The sequence below is a fragment of the Dysidea avara genome, chromosome 12 (genome assembly GCF_963678975.1).
Source record: "Dysidea avara chromosome 12, odDysAvar1.4, whole genome shotgun sequence".
In the NCBI taxonomy this organism is placed as follows: domain Eukaryota; kingdom Metazoa; phylum Porifera; class Demospongiae; order Dictyoceratida; family Dysideidae; genus Dysidea; species Dysidea avara.
Window position 1 is genome coordinate 20,124,539 of NC_089283.1, and position 13,919 is coordinate 20,138,457.

Below are 13,919 nucleotides of genomic sequence, written 5' to 3' on the forward strand. Positions count from 1 at the left end.
AGGAAGAACAATTCCTTAAGTTACAGCACTTGTTTATAGCCATGTGTAAACACCGAATTATCGGCATATGTGGGTTTAAGGGTTAAATGAATATCTAGTGCAGACAATTCTGCACAGTCACCTGTACAATAAAGTTAAACCCCTCAATCCTGTTATAAACTGAGGAATCCATCAAGGAGAGTAGAACTTGGAGGTACAAAGTTGATTTGCGATTACTGGTCTCATTCAGTGACCATGGTAAGAAGTGTCTAGAAGAAATAAAAGACTGAGCCATAAGTTGACACTAACACACACTCCTTTTAAGGATTACTGCCATAATAGGCACCATTAAGGTATTGTGAGGCTGGTTTTGAGATAATATTTTAGGCTAGAAAAACCAAACCTTAACATATAGTACTATTGTATTGTATGATAGCAGCACTGAAAAACCCTACCAACACTGAAAAAGGTTGAAGGTGTGAAGTGTAGTAATATTATTCTATAATCACTGACAGTACATGCCCATATTATAACAACTACTAACAGCTGATAATAATAAGAACTGACTCTTGTGTTTACCTCATTATTTTAGCATCTAATGGTTCAAACTGTGAAGGAGGCTGGATTTCATTTTGGTGGACATAAGTGACATGTTGAGCCAACCTATAGAACAAAAACATGAACATGTGTAATAGTTAAACAAGAAATATAAATACTGTTCAAAACATTGACGGGCCAATCAGAATCGAGGAATTGCATAATCGTTTAAAACAGTGAAAACTATTCAAAAATGGATAGGAATAAAGTAAAACTCATAAAAGGACAATTTACTAGATGCAGTCTCTTCATATATTGTATTAGTAGAGGATAGTATTTCTTTACTGGTGAAACGTCGAGTCACTACTCTTCAGTTTTATAAGGTGACATTGGAAGAGACAACTTGACAACAAACCTCTAGAACAACATAGGTGAATAGTCAGCATGCTGCTGACCTAAAATTTTACACAATTCTCTTATTGCATTTTGCAATAACTAGTAAAAATTTGAAAGTGATAACTTATTCCAACATTGAGTTATGGCTCTTTGAAGTCACAAATCTGGATGTGGAAGCCTGGTTTTGTCAAATCCGGTCAATATTCACATGATCTCTGTACCTGAGGTCATTCTCTGCATCACACTTGTCCCTGATCAACCATAGAAGGTCAAAATGTGACAGGAGTGCAGCTGGCAAATGGATGTTGGCTTCAGCAGACTTGCGTATATTGTAGCGTCCATATGCTGGGTTGGCAGCAGCGAGGATTGACACTCTGGCATTAAGGGTAGTCATGATACCAGCCTGGAATAGGATAAGTGAATGATAAAACATATTAATGGTGTGTGTGTGGTGTGTGCGTGCGTGAGTGCGTGTGTATGTATTGCATGGTTACCTGGTGTAAACTGGGGAAGCAAATGCCCAACTGTCCTTGTCTCGCTTAGTGGTGTTGAGGTCATTGTGGAACTTTTGGTTCCGCGACCTCTTTCCATGAGACCTGGACAGTCCTCCTGTGGGTTACTAGCCCTGCCCCAGGAGGATTTGCCTGCACAAGGCTCTAGTGCCTGAGTGGTGCACAGGCATCTCAGTGCTGGTTCACCGCACGGCAATAGCTATGAGCTTTGCTTTGCTTGTGTGGTTTGGAGACCAGGTAGGTAATAATGGAAAACATTGAGGCACTGCGGAAACATCAACATGTTTCTAAGTGCCAGTCACTTTCATTTGCCCATGGGACATTATTTCACAGACCCAGAAGTTTAGCTAACAGCTTTGCTAGTACCATACTGCCCTACTAGCTAAGGTTTTCCCAACAATGCTGTTAACACTTGTCTAGTAAAAAAAGCTTCTAATTGGTCACTCAGCATTTCTTGGCCAGTTGGTAAGAAAGTTGGTAGTGTTGTAGCTCACCAGTGACTAAAGCTACATGCAACAAATTTCACACATTTTATACCAATCCCTTACCTTTTTCAGATACAAGTAGATTTCCTGCCATTTTAAATAGTATATTTCAGCTAAGGTTCAGCATGAAAGACTTGTACAGTTGCCTCTATAATGTACGGCAGAGTGCAGCATTTTCTTAAGACATTATATATATACAGTACTTCCTGCTATATAGGATGGTCACTGGAAATGTGTATAGTTTAGTGTGTGTAGCCTTCGTACAGTATGTATGTGTGTATTGTTCAGTGTAACACCTTAGCGATGGATATGGTTTGCTGTTCCATCACTTCATGTACAGCAGATCGGTCTCCATCCAGCATCTTGTCAAACTCATCAATACAACACACTCCCTGATCAGCAAGCACTAGAGCCCCTCCCTCTAATGAGTTGCAAAATGACATGATGGCAGGTTTACACAGGATAACAACAGACCACATACATTTTAACATTCTGAAGGTTCAAACCTATTAACTGATCAAGCAAGACATGCTGTAATGATGTCACATTTATAATAAGGCCATCTGCATATTTAAACCAACAATCTTTGATAGGCCATTTTTAATTCAAAGTGATTTAAAAACACAGTATTCAACTCTGAGGAGTGGCAAATCCCGCTAAGTAGCATAAGTACATGACCTCTCAATATTGGGCTACTGAAAGTTGTATTATGTTTGCGGAGTGGTGGCTTACCAAGTGTCATTTCTGATGTGAGAGGATCTCTCATGACAGCAGCCGTCAATCCTACTCCAGAGCTGCCTCTACTAGTAGTGTACTGACCTGTAGTGAAGTGTGTGTAGGTGATGTACACACACACACACACACACACACACACACACACACACACACACACACACACACACACACACACACACACACACACACACACACACACACACACACACACACACACACACACACACACATGGATGCACATATAGCAGTACACTCACAAACACACACAGAGGTGCATGCATGCACTACAAGCACAAGCACACACACACACATGCAGCACAAACACACACAGACGTGCATGTGCTCACATGCACACAGATCACGCACACGTGTGCATGCATGCACATACGTACACATGCACTACACACAGACTCACTTCTAGGTGATATCCGGTCAAAGTATGACAACAACTGACTCTTAGCCACACCAGGATCCCCCATCAAACAAATATTGATGTTTCCTGAAAAAACACACACATTACCTGTACGTTCTGCAGGTGTGTTTTGTGAGTCTTTCTTTAGAATTATGTTATAGTACTTCTTACTTAGAGATGGGAATATTGTTTGGGACAGAATTATCAAAATGTAGCTTTTATTATACAGGAAGACCAGAATGTCTACCAAGTATTCTATGTCACAGTCTCACCTCTGATCTTCATGCCATGAGGTGACCAATGATCCACTCCACCAACAAGAAGTAGCAACAATGCCTTCTTTACATTTTCATGACCATAAATCTCTGGAGCTAGAAAAGAAGACAGCTTCTCATAATAGTCTTGTTCTGTATGTATGTACACAGAAAAATTGTATTGTTAGAATAGTACATAACAAATAGCGTTAGTAGTAAACTGTTAGTAAATGGTACAAATGACACATTGATCATACTATGCCTATATCTAACATATGTGTAAGTTAGAGATCTAGCATGAGCATCTTTGTGGATTTTAAAAACCAAAAGTTTTAAATAAGAAGATCTAAGGGTGCTGTATCTAACTGACTTGGGAGTTATTGTGGAATTGGGTTATTTGTAGTTTTAAAATCCACTTAGGTCCTTGGTGAAGTCCTATAGACAGCACTCACGAAAGAAGCCTAGAAAACATACACATGTCTCTGGACTTGTCCATTCATCATAACAAACATAGCTACAATGTTACTCCTCGTAATCAAATTCATTTACCCATGTTTATAAAATGAATGGAGTGGTTGAACTCGTGGGTGACTGGTTGCCCAAGTAGCCTGCATGTGACTAGATGAACAAAAACCAGCAGTTTTTGCTCATTCTTTGGATTTCATTTCATTACTTCTCTGTTATCTGTAGTAACAAAGCAGTGGACAACCAAAATTTCAGAATAGTCTCGGAGATATAATGCTAGATAGTTGGAACAGTAATGAATTCAATTTGTACAGCAATGATATAACAAATAAATGACAGACGCTTATTGAATCATCATAATTTATGACTGAAACAAGGTACGAAGCAGACAGGACTTGGCTCAATCTGTTCACCATGAACTGGCAAATACATCAAGGTACACTGTACGTGTGGACAAAGCAGAAGGTGGTTCCAACAAAGAAACGATAATGGTAAACTTTTTCTGCCACATCTTAAATAAGCATCCATAATCAAGTGTCTTTTGCTGCACGAAGATGAAACAAACTAATCCAGGTTTTATTGATTTGAGCTTTGTTTAAAACATACATAATTTTTTTTTATGTAGCACACATATATTTATTTCAATATGTTTTTATTGTTATTGTTATTATCATTATTGTTATTAGAGCTTTACAGTGACCAGCACTGAAGGTCTGACAGCAACATGTGCCTTTGGATTACCTAACCTATCAAACTGGAACTAGATACTTAAACATTACTTAACCTACAGTAGCTACAATAAGGTGAAACAGAAAAGGGGACAAAAAAAGGGAAAAAAAAAAGAAGCAAAATGGCTGGTTTTTGCTCAGCAGGTCACACACACCCCAAGGCAATCAAAAGTGAGATTTGCAGTGCTTGAGATATTTCTGCTAGCAGGTCTATAACCATTTTAAAGATCTATTAGCAGGTCTCTTAAAGGACTTCAAAGGACTCATTATCTTCCAAAGAGGATAATCTAATCCAAAACAGCCAAGCTGTAAAAAAGAGTGCGGCCCTCAAAAAGGCTATGGTGAAAAAAGATGTGAAATCCAAGGTGGCGGCCAAGAAATGGCTGTGATGGTAGGTTAATGGTAAAAATTTTAATAACGACAAATCAGGTGAATTTTGTGCCAAGACCAAGCGGCACCAAAATTCACCAGAATTGTTGTTATTAAAATTTTTACCATTAACCTACCATCACAGCCATTTCTTGGCTGCCACCTTGGATTTCACATCTTTTTTCACCATAGCCTTTTTGAGGGCCGCACTCTTTTTTACAGCTTGGTTGTTTTGGATTAGATTTCACTTCTTTTTTCTTTTCCACAGGAAGAAGAAAAGATGAAACAGATGAATACTTTAAATATTTCTGAATAAATGTACAAATTATATATACATATATATATATATATAATGCATATATTTATTACAGAACTCTACATGGTGATTTCTTTGTAACTGAACACTCCACAAGGTGAGTCCTTCTAGCTGATCTCTCTACAGGGTGAATTGTTTGTAACTGAACTATCTACAAGGTAACTTCTTCTAGCTGATCTCTCTACAGGATGATTTGTTTGTAACTGAACTCTCTACAAGGTAACTTCTTCTAGCTGATGTCTCTACAGGGTCACTAGTTAGTAGCTGAACTCTCTACAAGGTGACTTCTTCTAGCTGACCTTTCTATAGGGTAATTTGTTTGTAGCTGAACTCTCTACAGGTGATTTGTCTGCAGCTGAACTCTCTACATGATGGTTTATTTGTAGCTGAACTCTGTACAGGGTAATTTCTTCTAGCTGATTCCTCTACAGGGCGATTTGTTTGTAGCTGAACTCTCTACAAGGTGAGTTCTTCTAGCCGAACTACGTAGTTGAACTCCCTACAAGGTAGCTTCTTCTAGATGATCTCTCTACAGGGTGAATTGTTTGTAGCTTATTTCTATACAGGTTACTAGTTTCTAGCTGATCTGTTGAATTCTTTTCAGGGTGACTGCTCTATTAGCTATTAGAGTATCTCGATCTCGCACTTGCTACACCAAGTTTGATTTCGTGTTATAACTCCGTGGCTTCAAGTCTGATTCTTCTACACCATTAAAGATCCTTTCTAAGATGATTACTCCATCTGTACAGCAAATTTCAAAGCATTACCCCAAACGGTTTTTCTGGTGGGGGTGGAAAGTAGTCGTTTTTTTTGTTAGTTAATCTCGATTGCGTAATTGTTACACTCTGTTGGTTTTTTCGTTCTATCTTCCTGGTGTTTAGCTCGATTTCTTTCAAACTACAAAAGATTTGAGGTTCAATAGTTATCCTATTCACCCACCAATTTTCAGCTTCTTCCCATACGCGGTTTATCCTGTAGGCATGACAACATCTTGGTGTTATTTTTCGTGAGTAATCGCTAATAACTCTTTGCCTGTTTATCGTATTCCAGCCTAAGTTGGTTCAGAGATGCGCCTTTATACCCCCTTTCTGTGTGCCAAATTTCAAGGCAATCGGATATTGCATTCGCATTTTATAGCGGTTTTAGTAAGTGTGCGAAAAGAGGAAGAAAAATAAGAAGAAGAAGAGGAAGAAGAAGAAAAAAAAACGAAGAAACTAAGCCAATTTTTGAAGTCGCATATCTCGGGAACGTTTGAAGCAATTTCGCTCAAATTTGGAATGTGGAGTACTGAAGTTGGAGGGAGTGTCCACAGCAAAAATCGTCTTGTTTCATCAAGGCAGCACAGAGCTACGGAGGTGCGAAAATTGCGTTTTCTTTCTTCCTGTCAATATGCTCACGGGTGTTGCGCGCCGGCTTCTTGGGCCGCACGACACATCACCGTGTGTCTTGATATGCATATCATTATCTAATAGCACAAAGCTCTCTGTAAGGCACCTAACTTTACTGTATGCGTCCAATTTGAGTATGCAAGTTCTGAGAAAAACCTTACACAAAAAGGTGTTGCATAAACCCCAAAAAAAGAGAAGAAAAAATATGTTCTTGCCTGGGATCAAACCAAGGACTTTGAGTGTGTTAGACTCACGTGATAAACCACTACACCACAAGAACACCACGCCACTGTGATGAATATTTTGGATTTTAAAACATGAACTGCCTAAATAGGGACTCTTGATACTTGGCTAGCTAATCAACTCAGTAGTCTTATTCTATGTGGAACTGATTAAAGCAACAAAACTGTATTGTCCATTTGTGATGCATACCAGATAGCATCACCTGGTCAATATTTTGCTTTCTTTTTCAACTGGACATGGAATAAAAATCAACACATATTTGAATCAATAAGTTTGTTGACATAATGTCTGCCTGGGAAGGTACGCATAAAGCAAAAATGATGGGGGTCTGCTCTAGCATTTTAGTGAAAACAGAAAGTACTTGCAGTGTTTGGATGAAGTTAAAAAGTTTTGATATTCGCAACATATTTTTATGTCTCTTGCTTTTGTACAGTACCTATGTAACAATGTAAATAAAAGACAGATCACAAAAAGGAAACAAAAACTTGTTCCTGCCTGGAATTGAACCAGGGATCTTGAGTGTGTTATACTCATGTGATAACCACTACACCACAGGAACACCACAGCCTTCCAAGTCAATAGTTAATGCTCTAATTTCCAAGAGGCTTATAACATAACTTAAGAATGGAGACAACAAGCTCAACTCAACAATTGGAGAAGTTCTCAAGATGTTGGGTTGACTATAAAACTGGTTTTGACAACTGATTTCTGGTATGGACTTAACATTATACATGCTATGGCACAAACTGGCCAATGGGAGATGAGAACAGATATCCAATAACAATACTTGAACACACTTTCACTTGAAGCTGCACAATATTGAAAATTTTCATGGACGACATGTCATCAACCATATCATGATATTACTAAATATCACAATAATATATTGGTGTTTAAATTTGATCCGACAATCAGTTAATGTACCAGTGACATGATATAATAGCTACAATGCTAGGGTACATAGTAAAAGTGCTATATGTAAATAGTAACAACTAACAAGTTCAGTTACAACGTACAGCAGAATGCACAAAAAACTTGGCAACATTCACGATTTTTTTCATGAACGTTCACTTGTCACAAACAGCTGGTGAATTCACAAACAGTTCACAAAGTAAACTAGCATGTGCCCACCCTAAGTTAGTTCATGACCATTGTAAGAATGAAGCCACTGCATGCCTAGGTGTGTCTCTGTGCGCACTTCATGAAGAAATGTCACAATGAATTTCATTGTAATAAAACTTCAAGAAAACACGCCTTGTTCGCCTTGCTTGGTGAATGACTACACAATGAATCTCATTTAATATAATGTTCATGAAGACAAGCCTTACTTCATTGTCACAATGTATCTTGTTATAGCCTATATTCCTTGGCTGCACATAAACAGTCACACAATGTAGTATTCCGCAATCAGTGTTTAGCAAGAGCAACATCAGGTAGCAGCAAGAACAACAGTAAGAGCAACACTACAGCTGCAACAAGATCAAGAAACTATAACAGTAACAAAGCTTAGCCAGCCAGCAATAGTAGCAGCTCAAACAAGAACAATCTACTGTACCAGCAGTAAGAGCAACAATCTGTAACAGCAGCCCTGTACTTAATCAACTCAGGCAATTGTGTAGCAGCTAAGTATCAATTCATCAACTATCATAGATCAGTCTAGCTACAATGTCACTCACAGAAGAACGTCAGCAGTCATCTAGCCAACAACAAACAGCTACAACTGCTGACAACAGAACAGGAGCAGCAACAACAGTTCAATAACAAAAATGAGTTTGAGGAGACCACTGAACAGCAGTCTCAACAACATAAAGAAGCAGGAGTCTGTCAAGCCAGGATTGAAAATAAGTATTGTGTGAGAAATAATGAAAAAAAGTTTTAAACGTATGTTGGAGTAGTAATATATACTTAATTAGCATTAGCAATACAGTGTGTAGGTGTCACTTTGGGGAATCGCAATAACAATAAGTAATGGAGAGACTTTCCTTTCGTACTATATTAACACAAAAATTTATCATATGTATGATAATTAAGAATTTACAAATTTTGTTAGGCATTAACCACACAAGAATACATTCTATTTTTTTGGTGTAAATACTCTGCAAATACAAAATATTGTTTTGATGCAAGCAATTCTATAATGTGGTCTAAATAATGCAAGTTTTGGTGTAAATATTACTAAATCGTACTAGTGTATTTTCTATCGGTTGAATGTAATGAATTAGACAGAAAATAAGCTCCCACATGAATATTATTGGGGGTCACATGAGCCACCCTCACATGACAGTAGGTTTAAATGGGTTGGTAATGTGTAATAAGTCGCTCTATGCCATGTGTTTGTGCACGTGGGTTACCCATCCATCCCACCCTGTGAGGTTGGTTTTCCTGACCATTTCTGTAGGTACGTAGTTGCTGGCAGTGGAGCAGCAGGTAGTTGTGGACATTAGATTTTTTACGCATACATGAGTGGAGCTTGTTTTTGGTTTTTCCTGGTAAGCAAAAAAAACAACAACCAAAAGTCTACCAGGTTTTTTCCAGAGGGTGTCCTGGGGCTGGGCAGCTCCAATTTTTTATTTGACATTATTATTATTTGTGCTAAGCCCCCACTCTGTTTTGTATACATGCAAGTAGCTATTGATTGTAGTAGCAAGTAGCTTTTGTGCATACTGCGGTATGCCAAAAGGGCCAAAGCGACGTCAAACAGTGAAAAAATCAAACCCGTAGCCACAGCCGTTATCGGGTTACGCTTGTCTGAAGGCATCAGTCAGTCAGTTAGTTACTCAGTTACTTAGTCAGTCAGTCAGTAAAAAATTCTGTTAAATAAAATTATTTTTAAAATTCCATAGCAACTTGTTGAAAGTGTTTTGGGTCAATCTGAAAGCTTTTTGGGCTTAGTTTTACCTAACCAATACTGACTCATCATCATCAGGGAAAATTGAGACTGTTTTTTGGGTGATATTATTTTGTGGGCCACGCCTACTCCTTTGTGGTCCCTACTATAGTAGTGTACGATAAGGTGTTTTAAAGCTACAGTTACAGTAACAAGCTAAACTGCGATGGTTTAAAAGTGGACATAGTATACAAAGATTGATTGCAAAGAGACAAACATCACATCGATCGTGCAAGATGAATAAGCAGCTGCAATAAAGACAATGATGTTATTTGTAATTCTTTTTATAGACTATGAGTGTAATACGAAGCTTCAAAGGATACTTTTATAATTCGAAGTTTACTTAACCGAACCCATGAAATATTTGAAGCTTTATCCCAGCCCTATTTTAAACCACGTGAAACCAATTCAGGAATTTAATATCAGAAAACTTAAAACTAAAAAAGTAGCTTACAAACTGGCAAACTAAAGTACAGTACTAACATAAAGATTGAGTATACTAGATCAGATGTAATGTAGGATTCTGAAAGAAAGGGTGTTGTTCAAAATTTAATGTTGCAAAGAAATGAAACATGAGAGGAATGCCAATGTTTATATTATTTTGGGAATTTAGAAGAGTTAACAAAATGTAATACTTTAAACAGAACTAACTGCGTGTTAAACTGTACTTGCATACATGTCTGAAAATGTAGCTTTGACTGCTTCTATTAGAGTAGTTACTTGACTGCTCTATTAGAGTATCTCTATTAGAGTATCTCTACCATTGTATGAAACAGGAGGTGAACAGTAAAGGGCTGCAGATGGTTTAATAATGATTAACGATGGTTATTTACAGATGTAAGTTGCATTAGTTGCTTGCAAGTTGCCAACAGGGCAAAAACAGCTACATACAACTGAGCTAAATATATTAGGGGTTTGAACTGAAACCACAAAAACCTATCTCTCATGAAATATGACTGAGAATGATTTCAACAGTTTATCAGAATACTATTAGATTTGTTGGACTGTTTCACTTAGGATGACTGCTTTATTAGGATAGCTTGATTTTTATTTTCATGAGGAAACCCCTACCAGTGGTATTCATTTTTGTTTGTATTGTCTTTAGAGGTTCTTTTAGAAACCCTTGCAAAAATTATATGATAGATGTATGCAATCCTCCTAATTGTGGGAGCTGTTTGTCAATATTTGACAATCTGTTATATACCCTCACATGTGAGATTTGATTGTGGGTTTTAGTTTAATCACTCTACATTTTATCCTGTGATATACATATGTTAATTGCAATTACTAATAATTTAACTTTTTCTGAGGACTATTAAGGTTGGTAAATTGGATGAGTAACTGGTTAGAAGCAGCTCGACTTCAAGTAATACTTTTCAGTTTAATTAGGCCTGAGTCAAATATGCTCAAATTTTTGCTCAAAATGTTTTCAGGAATTTCACCTATTATGTTCTTCAGTGTTCCCATTATGCTTGCATTATGCTCCATGGTTAGCAACATTTCTTATAATTATCCTGGAATATTTTAATCAGTGAATGTGCTTTTAGAGCATTTCACTACAAAGTAACTGTTCTATTAGAGAGTATTGATCTAAGGAGCTATGTACAATGCATTTGAGAGTTCATGTAGTGCTTAGTTCCAACTGACCTCTCTACTAAGAAGTATCGATCTATTTTCATTTAAGCTTCATAGTTTCACATATCCACCTAATATGCCAGCATTATGCTGGCATAGCACTCCAAGCCTATTATGATGACACAGGCTTACTGGCAATTCATATCAGCCTTAATGTCACATTTTACAACTCAAATATTTATGGTCAAAATAAGACATTCCAAACTTCCAGTCAACTTTACAATGATTAGAATCACAAGTCAGTAACTTGAATTACAGCAAAATTCTGAGAAATATTAAAATAGGTGCATAAGTGCTTACACATAAAAGTATGGATTTCTTTGTATTTCATATGTGACATTAAGATCAATTTTCCAAAATCTGGTCACATTTTGTGATTCTTATCATACATGGTAGCACTGTACAGTACAGATCATGAAGATCTCACTAAAAATGTGACCGTCTCAGTAAAAACCTGACTTGTTTGCACACTTTTTAAAAAAATTTTATCATCATTATCTGCAGTATCCAAGGAATGGATCATGAAAGTTTCAGCCTTCTGTGGTGAGTAGTTTTGGAATTATAGCGCTAGACAGTAGGAAGAGCAAGATAATTGATTTGTACAGCAACTATATCTGAAAATAAACTACAGGCAGTTACATCCGCCGCCATAACTTCTAGAATACAACATTGCAATTTGGCTTGAAATTTTCACCATATATAGATTAGCAAAACAGCCAGGGTGTTAGCCCTGTAGTCACTCACACATATGGGTAAGAGGGTGGTTTAATTGAAAAAATGATGACAATGTTGCTTACGTTTACTGCATCATAAACAAATGCATATGACACGATTACCATAAAGGTTATAGAAACAAAACAAAGATTTTCGAACTCTCCATAAGCAGGTGAATAAGATGGTGTATAGTTTTAATTGATTTGAGTCTTCCTTCTCCAAGTACTGGCCGATGAAAGTTTGCATACTTTTCTTTATAGCATGCTTTACGATTCTTTTTAAATTTCGATTTTCTCAATACTTATGCTTGTGCAAACAAGTCGGGTTTTTGCTGAGACGGTCACAAATATCATCTGAATCCACCTTCACTTCAGCTTGGATTATTTAGGCATAATCAAGCTAAAAAATTCCTTCAGAGTAACTTAAAACTTTTCCAACTAAGTTTTTAGATTTTCTACTAACTGACTAACTGCCTCATTAACTGATGCCTTCAACCAATTGTTCTTTACTGTTCAGCTAAAGGCCTTTCGCCACAGCTAGACTTCAGTGCTGGTTACTGTCCACAGTTTCCATATTCAGCAGAATGACTGCAGTGGTGCCTTACATATTGGAAATACTGTATAACAAGAGGTGGAACGCAATTGGAGGAATAGCTAATTTGCTTGATAATTGGAGAGTGGGTTCAGTATCTCAATTTATTATTATTATTTATTTGTAATTACTTTCTCATACATGACACTTACAATACATCTGGTGCCATTCTTTTCCATGATGTAGTATGTATCAATTGACCAGTAATAAATCTTGATAAAATTAGTATGGACCATAGAAATAATAATACAAACAATGAAACAAGGGAGGACTACAACTACATTAATCCCTATTATAGTCATAACTACACTATTGACAGGTTGTATATGTCTGACTGAAGTAGGAATTAAAATGTGTACTAGTATATCTACAGGTACTGATGACTTACAGTACATTGTTTCATTTCTATGATCTCTACTTTTCTAATATTTCCTTATACACATACTGTACTAGTTAAAGTACCACTGTGACTGCAGTATGGAAACATAATGTAGCATGAGATCATGCCCAAGTGCTATTAGCATGGTGGTGCTTTAGCTGGCTTATTGTACTAAAGTAGTAACTGCAAAGAGTTAGGATTAAGGTAGGATGATGCTAAGTAGCAGGAGATGAGCACCTAGCTGCTAGTAGTAGGTTTGAGACTAACTAATGCCTTCAGCCAAGCATAACTGGACTATGGATAAGGCTACAGGTTTGATTTCTTTACTGTTTAACATTACTTCAGCCTGACATGTTACACTACAGCTACAGTGCATACATCATGGACTTATCTTTGGCCTTCTTTGTGCCCCATTTCATATCCAATACCATGTAGGTGATGATTTGTGGTAACACATTATGACTGCAGTACTGGTTATTGTACACAATTCCCATATTGAGCAGAACAACTGCAGAGGTGCCTGATTTACATGGATTGTGCAACATCCTTGGGAGGCCTCTAGGCAACACTAAACCTACTTACCACAATGCATGAAATAATCACATAAGGTAAATAGAAGAAAATGATGAAAGACAGCTGCACAACCAAGGCTAGACGAAGTAAAACAAAGTGAAAAAATCAATAAATACAAACAATTGAGAAACTCCAGAGCTCTAGCCATGTTTTAAAGAGTCCCTTCTCTTTGAAAATAAATTCCCAAGCACTGATGTCCTTCGAAAACAAATTCCCACATGCAATAATAACGTGCTTTCATGTGATCAAACAGTGCATATTTGCTCGTGTATTCTTACCCTTACTACATCAACAGCCAGTAAACTATCCAGAATGGCCATT

General features: G+C 37.2%; 2 protein-coding genes and 2 non-coding genes across 5 annotated transcripts in view; all 4 read right to left on the reverse strand.

Moving 5' to 3' along the window:
• The window catches only part of LOC136240103 (DNA replication licensing factor mcm7-like), a 105,604-nt gene that overhangs the window by 44,424 nt on the left and 47,261 nt on the right, over window positions 1–13,919 (reverse strand). The gene's annotated exons all lie outside the window — the stretch shown is intronic.
• LOC136240096 (DNA replication licensing factor mcm7-like) overlaps window positions 1–13,919 on the reverse strand; it is a 34,240-nt gene that overhangs the window by 8,528 nt on the left and 11,793 nt on the right. The window contains exons 5-10 of the mRNA XM_066030943.1: window positions 3,329–3,427; window positions 3,060–3,143; window positions 2,642–2,728; window positions 2,206–2,330; window positions 1,134–1,315; window positions 559–642 (exon numbers count right to left, since the gene is read on the reverse strand). Coding sequence (XP_065887015.1) covers window positions 559–642; window positions 1,134–1,315; window positions 2,206–2,330; window positions 2,642–2,728; window positions 3,060–3,143; window positions 3,329–3,427 — 661 coding nt within the window. The remainder of the gene's footprint in view (window positions 1–558; window positions 643–1,133; window positions 1,316–2,205; window positions 2,331–2,641; window positions 2,729–3,059; window positions 3,144–3,328; window positions 3,428–13,919) is intronic.
• Trnav-aac (transfer RNA valine (anticodon AAC)) lies at window positions 6,783–6,856 on the reverse strand. The gene has a single exon. It is a non-coding gene; the product is annotated as a tRNA-Val (tRNA).
• Window positions 7,306–7,378, reverse strand: Trnav-aac (transfer RNA valine (anticodon AAC)). The gene has a single exon. It is a non-coding gene; the product is annotated as a tRNA-Val (tRNA).